This window comes from Muscardinus avellanarius (assembly GCF_963383645.1).
Source record: "Muscardinus avellanarius genome assembly, chromosome: 6".
NCBI lineage: Eukaryota > Metazoa > Chordata > Mammalia > Rodentia > Gliridae > Muscardinus > Muscardinus avellanarius.
In genome coordinates this window covers 65,946,643-65,965,407 of record NC_137791.1, presented here as the reverse complement: position 1 = coordinate 65,965,407, position 18,765 = coordinate 65,946,643, and the positions used below count along the sequence as shown (strand labels likewise).

General features: G+C 38.0%; 1 protein-coding gene across 1 annotated transcript; it reads left to right on the top strand.

Annotated features, from left to right (window-relative positions):
* Nucleotides 1-8,158: 8,158 nt before the first annotated feature.
* On the top strand, nucleotides 8,159-18,463 carry IBSP (integrin binding sialoprotein; the record flags this gene model as incomplete). Its single annotated transcript, XM_080697550.1, has 6 exons — nucleotides 8,159-8,212; nucleotides 8,305-8,355; nucleotides 8,447-8,524; nucleotides 12,934-12,999; nucleotides 16,740-16,904; nucleotides 17,960-18,463. 6 exons carry the CDS (start codon nucleotides 8,159-8,161, stop codon nucleotides 18,461-18,463), a joined length of 918 nt encoding a protein of 305 aa, XP_080553676.1.
* Between the last annotated feature and the right edge of the window lie 302 nt (nucleotides 18,464-18,765).

Sequence of the window (18,765 nt, the reverse complement as noted above, 5' to 3'; positions counted from 1 at the left end):
TACCCTTTACATAAACAGAAGAGGCCGGGAAGGAAAGAGGGGGCTAGAGCTTTGACTGCACTGTAAATTCTGAGGATGAGACCCATCTCTTGTATCCTCTATCACTCAGGCTTTCAAGAGCTCAATGAGCCACAGTCACTGGCTGATTATAAAGTCCTAGATCCAGAGACTTGCTGATGGAAAAGCTAAGCAAAGGTCATATAGGATAGCTGGGATGGAAGACAGAATGCATGCTGGGAATAAGAGGATTAAAGGGGAATGACACCTTCTTACACAGTCTAGAAAAGGGTCTAGTGAAAGGGTATTCAAAAATAATCAGGATGAGTGCCGGGCTTGGTGGCGCACGCTTGTAATCCTCGTGCTTGGGAGGCAGAGACAAGAGGATCGCGCAGGTTCGAAGCCAGCCGCGCTGGTTTAAGAGACCCTGTTTCCAAATAAAAACATAAAAAATAGGTCTGGGAGTGTAGCCCGGAGGTAGAAGGGCTTCCAGGAACCCCAGTACCATAATAATAATAATAATAATAATAATAATAATAATAATAATAATAAATAATCAGGATGATGGTGAGGTGGCTCAGAAGAAAACCAGAAAGGTAAAAGTTGGGGCCCAGACTAGATACTACCTTTTGGCTTCAGGGAGAATAATCTGGATGTGGAGGTTATGTGAAAAATAGTGGGGGGTTCAAAAGATGATATATTATTGGTACAGCCAGGATCCTAGCATTTTTATGATAGAAGGGAAACTGGGATCCTTTTACATTGTCTATGGCTTTAATAAGACTGTAAAATGTTGCAACTACTATAAAAAGTAGCATATAAAGCCTCTTTAAAAAACTAAAAATAGAACTATATGTTCCAGGAATCATATTCTGGGTATTTATTAGTATCTCAAGATCCCGAAATCAGGATCTTTAGATATTATCATACATATATTCATTGCAGAACTGTTCACAAAAGTCATATAGAAAAATAACTTAAATGCTCATGAATGAATGAATAAATAAAATATGATGTATGCACATGATGGACTATTTAGTCTCTCAAAAGTGAAATTCTACAATATGAGACAACATGGATGACCCTTAAGTACACTGGGCTAAATGAAACAAATCATTTACAGAAGAACAAATACTGTGTAATTCCACATCCATAAAATTAAAAAAAACAACACAGTCATGCTTATAGAGACAGATAGTGGAATGGTGCTGGAGAGGGCTTAAGGAGAGAGAGAGATGCAAGGTTGCTAATCAACGGGCATGGTTTTCAGTTATTTAAAATGAGTAAGTTCTATATATCTGCAGTGTAATAGTGTACTTATAGTTAACAGTACTGTGTGAGACTTAAGGTAGACCTCAAGTGTTTTTACCATAATAATATAAAATTTCAAAAAAATTGAAAGTTAATGAAATAGAAGCTATCAAGAGACAACATGAAGACTTCACCCCAGAATCTGAATACCAAATCCTGTGTCTGTACAATTGAATGCAAGGGAAAATAAACAAAATACTCAGGATTAGAATATCACTACGATAGCCTCACATAAAGTCAATTAGGACTTGAACAAAGACAAGATCAAGAAAGAGGAAAGAAGGTTGGATTCCATAGAACATGGAGATGGTGTTAACAGGATTTGACAACTGAGTACAAGTAGCAGGTAAGAAAGAATATATATCACCATGGGTGTGGGTTTTTTTTTTTTTTTGGTGGTACTGGGGTTCCCAGAAGTCTTTCTACCTCCGAGCTACACTCCCAGACTTATTTTATATTTTTTTATTTGGAAACAGGCTCCGAACCAGCACAATCCTCCTGCCTCCACCTCCCAAGCGCGGGGATTACAAGCGTGCGCCACCATGCTCGGCGGGTGTGGGGTTTTATCAGAAATTATCCATCTCACAGTGAAGCTGGTCATGCACTCTACTGAGATGGACCTATGGTCACAGGTCATCTCAAAGAACCAATTCATAACAACCTGTTTAAATGAAGAAGAGTGTTATGATGATGAGCATGACAGGTGTTCTTGGGACAGAGGACAGCTCTGATTATAGAAAAAGCAACATCAGCAAGACCTAGGACTTTTTTCTGTAGCATCATTTTTTAGAAAAAGGCTAAGGTGAGTAAACATGCATAAATCTAATTAATTTAGTACTTATGACACTACTAGAAAGTGTATCTGGCTTAATATGATATTGAAAATAGGGGATCACTAAAAAGGAGATATTTACAAAGTCTTAGAGTTTGAGATTACCTAATTAAATATTGCCTTTAAAAAATCTGTTCATATAGACCATTTGAAATATATACAAAAGAGAAGTATCATGAATCCCTATTAATTTATCAATAATTAAACAAATATTAACTTATAACCAACCTTGTTTCATCATTATCTCCATCCCAAATAACCATTTAATCTCTAAATACAAGAATTCTTTTTTTTTTTGTTCAAATATTTGTCCAAAATCCTCCATGGGAGGCACATGTTGGCTCATGAATTTCTTTTTCTCTCTCTCTTTTTTTGGTGAACATATTCTCATCCTCGTTTTTTTTTTTTTTTTTTTTTTGTGGTACTAGAGACTGAACCCAGGGGCATTCTACCTTTGAACTAAACCCTCAGCTCTTTTTGTTTTTTGTTTTGAAACAGAGTCTCTCTAGTTTGTGGAGCATCTCACTAAGTTGCTGAGGCTGGTTTCCAACTTGCCTGTGCTCTTCCTGTCTCAGCCTCCAAAATACTGGGATTATAGGCATGTACCACCATATTTGGAAAATATCCTCATTAAAAAAATACTTTTATTGATACATTGTAATTATACTTTACAGTGAGATTGAAAGTGATGCAAGCATTTGATGTGTCTTTCTCCAGATCCCACCTGGTCCCTCTTTCCTGCTGCCCCTTACAAGTTAATGGGATTGAGAGTGATACTTTCATACACGGACACAGTATTCGTTGAACTGTCACCTTTATCATTTCTCCTCTTTCCCTCTCCATCTCCCTGCACCAGTTCCATTCTGCTCTTCAGCTGGTCTCTCTTCTCCTTTATCTGAAGTCCCTTTGTTTCCTAAGTTCTTTTTGGCTTCCACAAAGGAGAGTTAACGTGGAACTTCAAAAAGTGGTTATGTGGTAGAATTGAGTTAGTGGGAGAATCAAGGATAAAAACGCAGCCTTTTGGTTTTCAGTCTCTGCCCCTTTCATTATATCATTACATCATTGTCAAGAAATACTTGCTGAGTGACTGTACTACAGTGAACACTCTATACACCATTGCCAAAGATATGGTCTCACCACTCAAAAATTATTCAAGCCAGAATTTCAAGTCAGCCTATATTCCCCCATCGCTCCTATTTCCATTAAGCCAAAGTTAACTCTGTGATCTCTCTCTAATTTGTTTTCTCCTTTCCATGCTTCCTGTGGCTGCTAGAGCTCAGACCTGTATAACTGTTTTCCTAGACACTACAATAGCCAATTCAAGTTCCACTCCTCTGTACCATTCTTGCTTTCCTCAACCACCTCTGCCTTATTATCAAAAGATGTTTCAAAATTGTAAATCTGAACTATTATATTTGTGTTAACCTTTTGGAATTCTCAATTCACATGATAGAGACCATCCTCAGCATTATCTATAGTTCTCTCCATTCTCTAGCTTTGCCTGTCAACAAATTTCACCAGACCCTACTTTTCCTCATGGGATACCATTGGATTTCCTCATGAGAATTGCTGATGTTGTCTGAATGTGTCAGCAGTATCTGTTGTAATCATGAGTAGGAGTTCTACAGCTAGACCTAAATGACCCCTCGATTCCTCCATTCAATGGCTGTGCAGTTCTTCACTTACCTACACTGTGTAGAGGGAATAGTCATTTAGAATGGTTTTCTGTATTGTGAGGAAGAAGTAACATCCTTCAAGGGGGAAACTGGCACACGAGTGCTCAGTGAAATACAAAATGACATTGTTATATGGCTTCACACATTTTCATAACCTTTGAGTCCACTCCCAAGAACGCATTCCTCTTCCTTCCAGTAACCTCTTCCCTTTTGATAAGCTAGCAAATTCCTACCCTTATGTAAGGATGTGCTTTATTGTCAGTATTAAACCTCCCTACTCCCATTGTAGCTCTGAACCTGGGAAATATTTTATTTACTGCACCCTATGGTTATATTATCCCTACACAACGATAAAACATTTTAAAGACAAGGACCAGATTTTTTTTCTTGTTTGGTTTCTTACATCTTAGGGATGGCTGGATCAGTGGAGAGCTCAACAGTTCAAGGATTGGTAAACCAAACTACATTTATGGGGCTTTACTTGAATTTAAAAGCATATCCAAATGTTTCTTTTGATAACTATTTTCTTTTTTCTTCCTTTTTTTTATGTCTGGGGATGGAACCCAGGGGCATTCGACTTCCGAGCTACACTCCCTGCCCTATTTTTTATTCTTTCTTTTGAAATAGGGTTTCACTAAGTTGTGGAGGGCTGCACTAAGTAGCTGAGGCTGTCTACGAACCGCGATCCTCTAGTCTTAGCCTCCCGAATGCTGGGATTACAAGCGTGTGCCACCACGCCCAACCGATAACTTTATTTTCTAAGCAACTTTGCCAAAATACTTTTCTTTGGATAAGTCATCTGACGCATCTAACAGGGTGATTGGCACACAACAATGATATTTATAAATTTGGGGTTTAATTTTTGTGAAGTGGGCTTTAGAACTGAAGAAGGAATAAATGACTGAACAAAGATAATATATAAGCTACAAAATTAGATTTTCTTTTGCAAATTAAAAGAATTTGTACTTTATCAACCCATTAATTGTGGGTTTGATTTCATAAATAATTTTAATAGCAACTGATTGCTCTAATAATTCTTCCATACTCACAGAAAAACAATGAAATACAAAATAAGTAGAAAGAGGTGTATAGAAGTGCAGGAAAATAAATTAGGTGACCTCGTTTACACAACAGAACAGGGACCACCCAAATGGAAGAGCTAAAGAAGTTTATCTACAAAAGAAGATGAAATCTGTCTCTCAGTAGCACCGTCTGTCTCAGCATTATGTTTTAGCAACTGTATCTTATAAAGCCTCACTGATTTAATCATTTCACTTAATTTCTGAGTCACTGAAGCATGTTTCAGAAACAAATTTAAATGCCAAATAGTTGGTATTAAAATATTAGTTGCTCATTTACTCCTTTCCCTCATTTGTCTAGTTTCTTTTATTCTTTTTTAATGAATGCAGGATTATACTTGATGATAGGAACCTTTGCTTTCTTTCAACATAGTGAAATTTGTGTAATTATGAAATCTTTAAATGGTTAAATCTTTTGCTATTTATTTTCATTCAGCTCCAGTATATTATTATGTATATATTCAGAACTCAAACTATTCATCTTCATCTTAACCTTCAATTAAATTCCACAATACAGACCTCTTGGCACGAGCACCACGTTTCATGTTTATTCAACTGAGCTTGTGTCTTGAAAAAGTGTTGAAGTGTGGGGATTTTCTGGTGAGAATCCACGTTCTGACATCACCTTGGTCATGACAGTGATTGGCTGTTGAAAGGCAAAGCAGGGTTTATAGCCAGCAAGAGCCTGTGCATGGGTGAGTGAGAGCGGAGGAAACAATCTGTGCCACTCACTCGGGCCAGCCCGTCTGTTCCCGCCAGTACTGCCAAAGGGTAAGATTAAATGACACCGTCACTGTTTTACAGTCATATGCTCCTCATGTACAGCTGTGGGCTTGGCTTTGAGTTTTACTTATAGATTGCATTGCATTGTGAAGACTGGCTATGTGATTTAACATTTGCTTACCATTCAACTAAAACTTCTGACTTTAGATTTTTTTCCAGAAAGCTAAGCTTGCTAACCTAAGAATATAAATAAGCTGTTAATATAATATGAACTTGAAAATTATGCTTTTCACTTCATGTATCTGTACACAGAGGTAACGTTTTTCTCATTCCGATGCATTCAAGATCACCTGACGGAGGATACTATTTCACATTGCAAATCTTCCTACTCTCTGAAGACTTCTCCATAAATTGTATCTACTCTGTATTTCAACTACATACATCTTTTTTTAATATGTTATGTGTAGTTTTTTTAAGTATTATCCTATAGCTCTGAAATCAGCATGGAAAATATATAGTAGTAGATTGGTAGCTTAACATACTCTACCCAATAAAAACTTGTAACTAAATCCTCAAAACTATCATCTAAGAATAGTTGTCTGAGTTAATAGTGGCCACCGTAGAGGTCTTTGCTTTTTGGTGAATCACAAAGTAAATCAATTGAGATTTATGTAAGCACCCAATTGCTGATTACATGAAAAACATGTTTTCATCTGGTTATTTTATGAGTTGTTATGAGAAACTTATGCAATCACAACTCCTTCAAAAGTTTAGTATACCAAAGTGTTTAGCTCTTTAAAACATTACAAATAACCTAATAATTTTCATAAAGCTGCAAATCAAAAGTCATTCTGTTTGTTGATGGGCTCCATCATGGACGGCAAAGATCAAAACATTATTCTACGCTGCACAATACCTAGGAAAGCTTCTTAAACAGGAAGGCGGAGGGACTGCAGGGAAGTGTCTAGGCATCAGAATCAAAAGACCCACTCTGTTGCACAAGCAGAGTGTGGACTGAACATCTGTAGCAGCTTCTCCAGGACTCAAGCTTTGCTCTCCACTGTGCCAGACACTCAATTTGGATGCAATGAATCTTGAATTATAAGGACAAAATATAAAAACTACCTGCAGGGTTCACTATGGGTCGTGTGTTTTATACATCTTAAATATTTTTGAAGTGTGCTTATGGAGAAATTGCCATTATCATTATATATTTGCTTCCAAAATATTGCCAAATTGTTACTGTGTATTAGAAAACTCTCCTCTGTCACATAAATGCGTATTAAGTGAAAGTGGGCAGGTGTTAGTAGGCTTTCAACTAAGCTGATGGAATTTTTAAACAGAATAAAATTTTAAAAATAGGGTGAGATTCCACTGTCTCCTTTACTTATGAGTGATCAATGTGGAACTGAGGATCATTTATTTGCATGGCTACAACCCACAGGAATGTTCAGGAACTATTCCTACTTTAAGAGTTGTATCTTTACTTGTTTTGTGGAATTGAAATCTCCACCCATGCCCATTACACCTGCCCTGGAAAACCCCCGATCCATCCCATTACAGCCCCCCCCCACTACCAGATGAAAACCTTAAATAAAGTAGGAGAACAATCTGATTTGAGGAAATTTGCCTCTCAAATTCCAAGAGGAGACTCTGAAAAAATTTTGTCACAAAGAATCAGTTTCAGGTATGGCTATTGAGTGTCACTTGTTGTAGGAATAGTATTTTATATATTATGGATCGCTTCTCTCCCACCCCATACACACACACACACACACACACACACACACACACACACACACAGGAGTTAAAGATAGTCATAAGAAAATGGCTTCCATCCCTTACTTTTACAAATGAACTTTTAATGCAAATTTTATGCACAGAAGATGGAAACTGCTTGTAGTTCATTGAATAAAATCAATCATTTAAATATTTCCAAAGTTTCCCCATTTTTAATTTGAAACAAACAGTCAGAACACATAAGGACACTAGCAATTCAATCTTCTTGGCTGACACTCGGATGCCAGTGCCTTTGAGAGGCCCCCGCACCCCAGCATGATGAGCTCTCAGAATTTAAAGCCCCTGGCCTTGATGAAATAGTCTTCCAGTGACAAATTGCAGCAAACGGGCTAAAATTAAAAACAAAAGTGGAACTCAAGATTATCAAACAGATGAGTACAGTCAGATGAATGGGATGACTTGAGAACAAATGCAGAGGGCGAGGGACGTGGCCCAGGGGCAGGGCACTCAACACGCTCCAGCCCTGAGTTGGAACCTCAGCCCTGAAAAATGATAACATACACTACAAAACAAGTTTCTGTGTCACTGTTTGCTGTGCTGGGCATCAAACTGAGGGCCTTTCGCATGTCAGGAATCTTTTGCTAAGTAACATCCCTGAAAATTGTATTGATCCAATGATAATTAAACAATAATGAGGATAAATTAAATATTGTATCTTTGGGTATGAGCAAAAAGTTATGCACTCAGTTTTTATGTTTACTGACCTGACCATTTCATCAATTTTAGAAGTGACAGACGAAATGAAGACTGCTTTAATTTTGCTCAGCATTTTGGGAATGGCCTGTGCTTTCTCAGTAAGTTGTTTATTTAAAACTCACAGTTTCCCTAATTTTTGCTTTTTATCTAAAATAAAGGTTATGTAATAATTAAATGTTTTCTTAAACAGATGAAAAATTTGCATCGAAGGGTAAAATTAGAAGATTCTGAAGAGAATGGGGTAATTAATTTTGGCATACTTTCTTGTCCTACACTTACTCTAGATTTTGTATGCATTAAACAAGTATATAATATTTATTTTGTTTGTGCAGGTCTTTAAGTACAGACCACGATTCTATCTTTACAAGCATGCCTACTTCTATCCTCCTCTAAAGCGATTTCCGGTTCAGGTATGTATAAAAGCTAGTTTTCCTTTTCAGCCATTACAATGTAAAGGAGATCAAATTTAATATCAAAATACCTCAGTTCATGGCCCGGCGTGGTGGCGCACGCTTGTAATCCCCGCGCGTGGGAGGCAGAGACAGGAGGATCGCGCTGGTTTGGAGCCAGGCTTGCTGGCTTAAGAGACCCTGTTTCCACATAAAAAGGTAAAAAAATAGGTCTGGGAGTGTATCCCGTGGGAGTGTATCCCAGAGGTAGAAGGGCTTCCAGGAACCCCAGTACCACCAAAAAAAAAAAAAAAAATCCCAAAAAACAAAACAAAAAAACCCCCTCAGTTCGACTCTCAGTGCAATTCAAATAAACAAATAAAACTTACTTCTCTGTGTGGTGGCACACACCTATAATTCCAGTACTGAGAGACTCTTCCAGGAGAATCTTAGGTTTGAGGACAGTCTCAGTAATATAGCTAGACTCTTAGCAGCCTAGCCAGATCCTGTTTCAAAACAAAAATAGAAAGGGGTGGGGTATAGCTCTGAGGAAGAACACTCCTGGGTTCAATCCCCAGTACCACCTATTGGTACCACCAATATATATATTGTTTTCTTATAAAGTAGAGATATGAGCCAGGTGTGGTGGTGCATGCTTGTAATCCCAGTACTTGGGAGGCTGAGACAGGAGGATCACACAGGTTTGAAGCCAGCCTCAGCTACTTTAGAGAGGCTCTCTGCAACTTAACACCTTGTTTCCAAATAAAATAGAAAATAGGTCTGGGAGTGTAGCCTGAAGGTAGAAAGCCTCTGGGTTTTCATCCCCAGCACCACAAAAATAGATAGATAGATAGATAGATAGATAGATAGATAGATAGATAGATAGACAGGCAAAGTAGAGATATGCACACAGAGTAAAATAACTTGAGCCTAGTCCAGAAGAGCATAATAAAAAACACCCTGACACATCGACTTCTGGAGTTTTAGCCAACTTGCTGGCAAAGTGATAGTTTTAAAAGTCAGACAGTGAAGTCAGTGCTAAGTTCACTGATAACTATTATAATGCAGTTGAGTCAATACTCAATCCAGTTACTTTACATCTGACAATTCAATGTCTTCTATTTGATAGGGGGAAATTGACTTGATAAACAGCAGGGGCCTTAAAAATTAATAGCATAATTGCTGATGATTTTCTAAACCTTTAATATGTGTAGGCTACCAGAGTCATATATGTCATTCACTGAAGCATAATTATGATGGAAATGTTTGCCTAAGAACTGCAGAGGAAAGAGAGAAACTCCTGAAGTGAACTAAAATACTTGTGAGGAAATCAAAATATCCCTAAAATTTGTAAACAAAAAGGAAACCAAAAATAAGAGTGTCCATGTTTGCTGGGTTACCTGTGAAGAGGGCTTTTGAAAACTGGTAGGTATGGTGTCAGTTTAAAATATACAACAGACTAGAACTGCACTATTTTTACTCTTATACAGTTTTGGCTCAGAGCACCAATTATGTCCCATTGACCCACCACTCCTGAGATATTAAAAGCAGCCAGGATGCTAAAACGGACACCTCAGCACAGTGGCTTGGCATCGCACCTTACCATATGCTAAGCTAACCCATCCCTAACTCATACAATGATAGGAAATGATCTTAAAGTATTTCTAGCACCATCATAATTATGGGGAATTGGTGTAGCCACAGAAATATGAACATATTTCTGAATGATACATGAGTTGTGGGTTTTCAGAATTGTCTTTCATTCCGTGGTTCACCTCAGGCCCAGAAGCCAACAGTGCTCATTTTGAAGTTTGTTCTCTGTCTTAAACTACACAAAAATAATAAATTTGACTTTCTGACTAGCTTCTCAACTTTTATAAAATATCTGACATGTTTTTACAGATATGTATGTGTGCTTCAATTAAAATACCCATAGTGAAATAATATTGGAAGTAGTTTCTGTTATTAATAGACCCCAAATTCATAGATCTTAACACACAAAATTTTCACAAAGTATATGCAGATAAGTCTGTCTCAATTAACATACAATTCATAACATACTTGCTTCAAAATAAGCAATGAAACAGGGCCTGGTGGCACATGCTTGTAATCCCAGTACTTTAGAGCTGAAACAGGAGGATTGTAGGTTTGTGGCCAGCCTCAGTTACTTAGTAAGGCCCTCTGCAACTTAGTGAGACCCGGTTTCAAAATATAAAATTAAAAATAGGGCTGGGGGTATAGCTTGGAGATAAAATGTCCCTGGGTTCCATCCCAAGTTCCACAAAAAAGCAATGAAATATGCCTTCTGATCTGTCTTACCTAATATTTATGATCTATTCTACTTCATAAAATTTGATTCCTCTTAGGTATATCAAGTTAAGCATTTAGTGTCCAAAATTATCACCTCAAAATTGTAGTAAGCTCGATTGGCTTGGAATTATGTTTTATTCAAATGAACCTGTGTTGATATACAGTCATTTCTAAGATGCCAACTTGCATGAAACATGTCCTATAGATCACAAAGCTATCAGCTTACTATAGGTTATCTACCATCCAGGCTATAGAAACATAAATAACAAATAATCTTAATATCCTAAGCTGGTTGCAATTGAGAAAATTTGTTATTATTCAAGTGATATTTGTTTAATGTGTGAATTTCTAGATGGCAAGAGTTTCATCTTGGGTTTCTTTTTTCAGATTCAGCTAGGATAGATTTGTAGGCTTTCAGAATTGTCTTCCTTTAAAGAAGTCTCTCATACATTTATAAATCTATATACCCTTCATATATCTATATGAAAGATATCTGGGAGGATCGGTAGGACCTGGTGTCAATTAATAATAAGATATAAGTGAGAGGAAGGGAAAAAAGCAAATGCCAGCCTCTGAGGTATTTCATACAGCTGTGAAATTGCTCTCCCAGCTGATACTAACTGAAGAGTGATGTGTTTGAGATAGGGAGACAGCTAGAGGCAAAGAATCATGTAAAATGGCTAAAACACTACCAATGAGAACAACAGCACTGCTGGTATAAATATGCCATCCTCTATATTTAAGTCAGCTAACAAATAGAGTTCAAAAGTAATAATCTGCTTTATTCACTCTCTCAACTAGGGAAAGTGCAACCATTAGGTCACGGTGGTGGATGGGCAGGTCTATTTATTCTCTTTTCCACTCGAGGTGATTCTTGGCTCAAGGTGACATTTTCTTCGGTAGATAACGTGGCCATCTGAAGAATGAGGTTAACAGGGACAGCCCTGAGTAGGATGAGGACCGGAGTGCTGTCTCCCATCTGATTTCTAACCCAGGGTCTAGGGGTCCTTCAGCAACTATACTGTCTAGATACATGATTCTTGATTCAGTCATCAGTAGCAAAGCTGACATTTGCAGAGCAGGAAATGACAGAATCTGAAGCTGGGTATTCACACCTAGAGCCATCAGGAGTGGTTGCAGAAAAGGAAGGAAAAGTCAGTTGGGGTTGGGTTACCTTTGGAAGAAAGATGAGACCTTCACCTACTATCTTGAAGATTCTGATAATAAATATTTAGATTTATGTTTACTTTCAAAAAGAAGTAAAACTTGGGCTAGGGGTATGACTTCCATAAGGTAAGTAAAACTCACTAAGTTAAAATTACATTTTAATATACAGAGTCCTTGGTTTAATTTGTTTATATTTAATACTAAGATTGTTATGAAGATGATAGTCTATAAATCTCCTAAAGTAGTGATTCATTTTTCTCTATACTTTTACTTTATTTATATAAACTAACCTTATTTTAAAAATTAAAAAATAGCTTTAACTCTATTACATTTAGATATTAAAGATGTAGATTTTATTCCTTTAAATCAAATCCTAATTTAGATTTACCAAGAAAGCTCATTATTTAAGAAAGTCACCTAATAACTTATATTTTATAAAAAGCTGAATCATAATTTTATTCATATTTTACAAAGAAAATGAAACAATGTAGTGTGTATGCTTAGTCCAAGATCTGCCTTGGACTGGATGAAGAAGCCACAACTTTTTGAGCTTCTAACCCTTCTTAATAAAATTAAAGAATTAGACACAGTAATTTCCTCATTCTTGCAGAATTAAACAATTCAGTGATTCACTACTACTGTTTTTACATATGGCATGTCCAACATTTGCCAATGCTTGGGAGGTATTCAGTTCACATCTTCATCATTGTAAAGTTCTTCTTTGTCTTCAACCTCATTTCTTATATACTCTATGTCTTCATATCCTTCTCACATTAGCATAAGACCTTCTCTAAGTTAAAAAAATTCAGGCTGGTAATACTAATTAGTTTAAGTAAATATTTGTGCATATTTTATTTCAATCATCAGGAAATTTTAATTGCTGTTGGATATATATGCATTTATATGTATATAGGCACACAGGCACACATATGCATATTGGGTCTCTTTTATAGGGGGGTAGTGACTCTTCAGAAGAAAATGGAGATGGTGACAGTTCAGATGAAGAGGAGGAAGAAGAGGTAAGAAGTCTTTCAGTCTTTTTTACAACAAGCCTGGCAGCACGAAAACCAGACAGGAAACAAGTCTACTGTAGTCTGGACTCAGCAAATTAGTCATCACAATCTTTCTGACTGCCCACAGTCTTCTATTTTGAACAGGTGGAAGGTTATTTAAATTAGAATCAACTAAAATAACCTGTTTAAAACACTTTTGCAGTTTGGGGTTAAAGTTACCTGTAAGTGGTGTACAAATACTGAGTATCTCCATTGTAAGTGGAAGAAGTATAAAATCTGTTTAAAAGCAGCAGAAAGTATTATTAATATTTGCTGGATTAAATAAGATGGTAGAAAACAAGTAAATAATCACCCTAAACTTTCAAAAGCTAAACTTTAGAAATTCAATTTCCCAAGGGGATAATATTGTAAAAGCCAATTTATATCCCCCTCAGTGATACTATGATTCATCTGCTTTTCACAATCTACAGAATATGTTTGCTCTTTTTTAATGAAAATGTATATTTTTCTAATAACTAAATTAATATCCTTTTGTAAATGAAAATACTCCAAATGTCTAAATACCTTCCTGTATAGATTTATAAAGTAGCATGGTCCATGGCTAAAATTCATTTATATAGCTTGGAAATCTATGATGCTTATAACTGACCCCTCTGCCTAAGGAACATACTAATTAGGACGTGCCTTCCTGGAGAGTCAATTATAGCTATCGACTGGTTTGGGAACCTTCTAAATTCAGGTATCCTTTGGTGGCATTTATGAGTAGACAATGACAGTCAAAAATAGATCAAGTATACGTGTCTGCTATCCTGAACACAAAATTGTGTGGGAACTTGAAATATGGCAAATCATTAGTTTTGTTTCATTTTTTAAAGTAACATTTCCCATACCATAATTACAGTAATAGCTTGAAGGAAGTCCTTACGGAAATGTTAAGCCAGTACCAGGAAAAATGTTACCTACTAAGTCCCATGAAATTTTGCCTGGAGTTCCACATAGCAATCTTACACAAGAACTAAGCTAAAGATACCCATTTAACTACAGCTATTTGCCATAAAATTGCCTTTGTCACTAGATCTCTTAGTTAGATCACCTACTTTGGCAGTTGTTCTTCACTGATTGTGGTGATGGTTGAAGATAAAGAAACATCAATACGCCTCCTCTGGGGCTTGCTCTGATGAAATCACGCACACTCCAAATTTTGTCAACCATGTCTAAACATTTATGATCCTCCCAGATCTTATCTATAAACCTCTTTTGATCCAGAGGACCATAGATTAAATTCAGATTGGAGGAAGGATTACGATGTACCCTCTTTTATGCCTCTTTATACCGCCTAGCATAGTTTCTTATACATACAGGGTATCCATTAAATATTTGGTGGTTTGCACTTAAAACTTCATGGGATTAAATGCTCCAAACATCATTAGTTAAAAGTAATAATAAAAAGTGAATGAATAGCCGGGCGTGGTGGCGCACGCTTGTAATCCCCGCACTGGGGAGGCTGAGACAGGAGGATTGCGCAGGTTCGAAGCCAGCCTCGCTGGCTTAAGAGACCCTGTTTTCAAATAAAAAACATAAAATAGGTCTGGGAGTGTAGCCCGGAGGTAGAAGGGTATCATTCCCAGTACCACCAAAAAAAAAAAAAAAAGTGAATGAATAACAATGTGAATCTTCCATCTTGAAGAAACAAAAATATTGAGCCTCTAGGAATTGTATTCACATAAGATACTTGGGTATATTTTCTATTTTGTGATCATACATTTTTCCCTACTGATAAATTATTCAGCCTCATATTTTAAAAATTCTTTATTAAAACATAATATAAAATTATTAGTAACTAATAGCTTATTGAAGTAGAAGCCAAACATACAAGTAAAGTCAGCATGTGTCTTATGCTCCATTCTATTCATTAGACAACCTCACCAGGAGCAACTGTTATTTTGGTTTCTAACAGGTTACTTCCTTTTTTTTTTTTTGTTGTTGTTGTTGTTTTTGGTGGTACTGGGGTTCTACCTCCGGGCTACACTCCCAGACCTATTTTATACTTTCTTATTTTTGGAAACAGAGTCTCTTAAGCCAGCGCTGCTGGCTTTGAACCTGCACGATCCTCCTGTCTCAGCCTCACAAGCACGGGGATTATAAGTGTGAGCAACCACGCCTAGCATCAGAAATCTATTTCTACCGTTTTGTAGCCATATATTGTTCAATCTTATTGCCAGTACTTCATTATGTGAATATGCTAAATGTCTTATTCTTCTGTTGGTGGGCATTTGGATAGTTTCCAAGTTAGGGCTATTACAAATGGTATAGTTATGAGTGTTTTAGAATTTTTGGTGAATATATACATTTATTTTTGGAGGCCATTTTACCTAAAAGTAAAGTTTTATGAGTCAAAAGATGTGAATATGTACAACATTATTGGATACAACCAAACAGCTTTCCAAAGCAGATATACTACTAATATCAGTATATGGGGGTTTCAGTTGTTCCACATTTTCACCTGGGACATTATATCTTTAGTCATGACCTTTTCACTAATGATTTGTCATCTGTTTGACCTCTTATAAATCAACTCAAATCTCAGATTTTTTAAAAGCTGTTAAATGAGGGTATACTCCCAGATTAGTATATTCTACTCTAAGACTCTTTCCAAGGAAAATAGGGTTAATTTCACCTTCAATCATTGAAGGGTTTAATCTGTTGGAATGAGCTCAAACATTAAAAAAAAAAAAAAACCAGACAGCATGATGTTTGTGGGATATTTGATACAATAGCCTAGAGACCAGAACAATTTGGGGGTGGACTCCCTAATTAAAACATATATACAAAATCCTTTTAATATGTTGTAAATTATACTGGAATATTTGTTTAATTAATAAACAATTATCTGACAGCATGGAATAAAATCAAAAGAGTAAAATGTTAAATAGTCTAATGAGTATTTTATTTGAAGAGTTTTAATTTTTAAAAAATCTTAGTGCAATAACACAATACATTCCTAAGATTTTCCTCAAGTTTTAAATTTTTTCTAGTGATTGGATACCGAATACTTAAAACACAAATTTTCCGGGCGTGGTGACACACACTTGTAATCCCAGCATTCGGGAGGCTGAAACCGGAGGATCATAGTTCTCGGACAGCCTCAGCTACTTAGTGAGGCCCTCTGCAACTTAGTGAGACCCTGTTTCAAAATAAAGAATAAAAATAGGGCAGGGTATGTGGCTTGGAGGTCAAATGCCCCTGGATTCCATCCCCAGACCCGCAAAACAAAACGAAAACAAAAACAAAAAAACCCACAAATTTTCTGAATTGACAAAATAGAAAAGCAGAAATATTTAAAGCACACTATAGGACTTTTTTTTTCTTTTTGCGGTACCGAGGATGGAATCCAGGGGCATTCTACCTCTGAGCTACACCCTCAGCCCTATTTTTTATTCTTTATTTTGAATCAGGGTCTCACTGAGTTGCAAAGAGCCTCACTAAGTAGCCGAGGCTGGCTGCAAACTGCAATCCTCCAGTCTCAGCCTCCCAAACAGGATGTTAACATCCCAACAGGATGTTAAGTAGGACTAAATAACATTTTATTAATGTCTTAGAAATGTGTTGTGACCATGACACAAGGAAAGGCAGAATAATGAGCTAGAGGAGGCACACAAAGTTTTCCCAAATAGGGTTCACAACTAACAAATCTTGACCTAGCTCCTAGCTATAATAAGTATTCTTGTAATAAACGTTTTCATCAGGAGAATTCAAATGAAGAAGAAAACAATGAAAATTCCAATGGAAACGAAGATGAAGAATCCGAGGCTGAGAACAGCACGCTTTCTACTGTGACCCCTGCCTATGGAGAAGAGATCACACTTGGAGTAGAGAATGTGGGGTTAGCTGCCATCCAGCTTCCCAAGAAGGTAATTCTTCCAAAATGTGAATTATGTTTTTACATTTTTCCTGCAGCCTAAAGTTATTCTACACATGATATTTCACATTGTCTTTTCAATTCATTGAAGAAGCAGGAACACATAAAATTTCCTTGTTTACAAATAAGGACAGACCTCCTCCAGGGCAAATTCTTTTCCTATGTTACTGCCTTATACATTATAACAGAAGACTAAGGACAGACATCAAAAAGTGAATAAAAGGTCCTGAGATGCCACTGCATTTCAGGGGAGTGGATTCCAAAACAGAGAAAGTGAATATCAAAGCTACAGGAAGTATGTCCCACACCATACTTCTCAGGCACATTCCCCCATCACACCCACTATAGAAGTACCAGTTCCGAGCCGGTGTGGTAGCGCACGCTTGTAATCCCAGCATGTAGGAGGCTGAGACAGGAGGATCGTGGTTCATGGACAGCCTCAGCTACTTAGTGAGGCTCTTTGCAACTCAGTGAGACCCTGTTTCAAAATGAAAAATAAAAAATAGGGCTGGGGGTATCACTCGGAGGTAGAATGCCCCTGGGTTCCATCCCTAAAGCTGCGAAGAAGAAGAAGAAGAAGAAGAAGAAGAAGAAGAAGAAGAAGAGGAGGAGGAGGAGGAGGAGGAGGAGGAGGAGGAGGAGGAGGAGGGAGAGGGGGAGCCATTCCAAAATTTTAAAGCCCTCACCAATCCTTCAATAAGTTAAGTTGGCTTCAGTCAACACCCCCCCCCCAACAAGAACAAGGCTGTCACTAAAATACTGTGTTAGATGAGGTAAGGCCTTAAGTTTAAATTTTTTGTTTTTTCCAGTACTGGGGATTGAACCCAGGACATTCTACCTCCGAGTTACACCCCCAACCCCATTATTTTTTAAATTCTTTATTTTGAAACAGGGCCTCACTAAGTTGTGGAGGGCCTCACAAAGTAGCTGAGGCTGGCCGCGAACCTGCGATCCTCCTGTCTCAGCCTCCCAAGCGCTGGGATCACCCCCGGCTAGTTTTGAGTTTTGCATATCTAGATTTAGGTTCTTTCAAACCTTTTCTTGTAGGCTGCGGATCCAGGAAACAAGGCTACAAAACAAAAGGAAAGCGATGAAGAGGAAGAAGAGGAAGAAGAGGAAGAGGAGGAAGAAAATGAAGAAAACGAAGCAGAGGTGGACGAGAACGAGCAGAGCGTCAACGGCACCAGCACCAACAGCACCGAGGCGCAGGGTGGCCAAGGGGAGGAAGAGAGTGTCACCACAGCCGGCCAGGGCGGGACCACGGAGGCCAGAGGGCACCCCACAACCTCCCCAAACGGGGTGTTCTCACCCACGACCCCGTCACCCAAGGAGGCCTACGGCACCACCTCCCCACCGCCTGGAGAGACGACGGCTGCGGAATACGAGGGGGAGTACGAGCAACCAGGCGGCACCGAGTACGACCCCGGCTACGAAGTCTACGACAACGAGAACGGAGAGCCTCGTGGGGACACCTACCGAGCCTACGAGGACGAGTACAGCTACTACAAGGGTCAAGGCCACGATAGCTACTACGGCCAGAACTACTACTAGCAGCAGCCTGGCATGCAGGGATTCAGCCAGCCCAGCCTGGCGTCTGGCTCCCATTTTCAAAGTTCAACTCAGGAAGGTGCGATATCACAGATGTGCATATTGTAGTGTGGAATGGTGCTACTGTTCCAAAGCCATGCTCTGTCCCTGCTTCTGGGAGGAATGGGCTTCTCCTTGCATTTCCCCGGTACGTTACCGAAAGACCATTCTAGATCAGGGCTGTTGGTCCAGCAGTAGGCCCGTCCACGAGATGGAATTAGTTGGAATGTTTTGAGGTTGGAGCTCTGTAAATCGTATCTGTAATG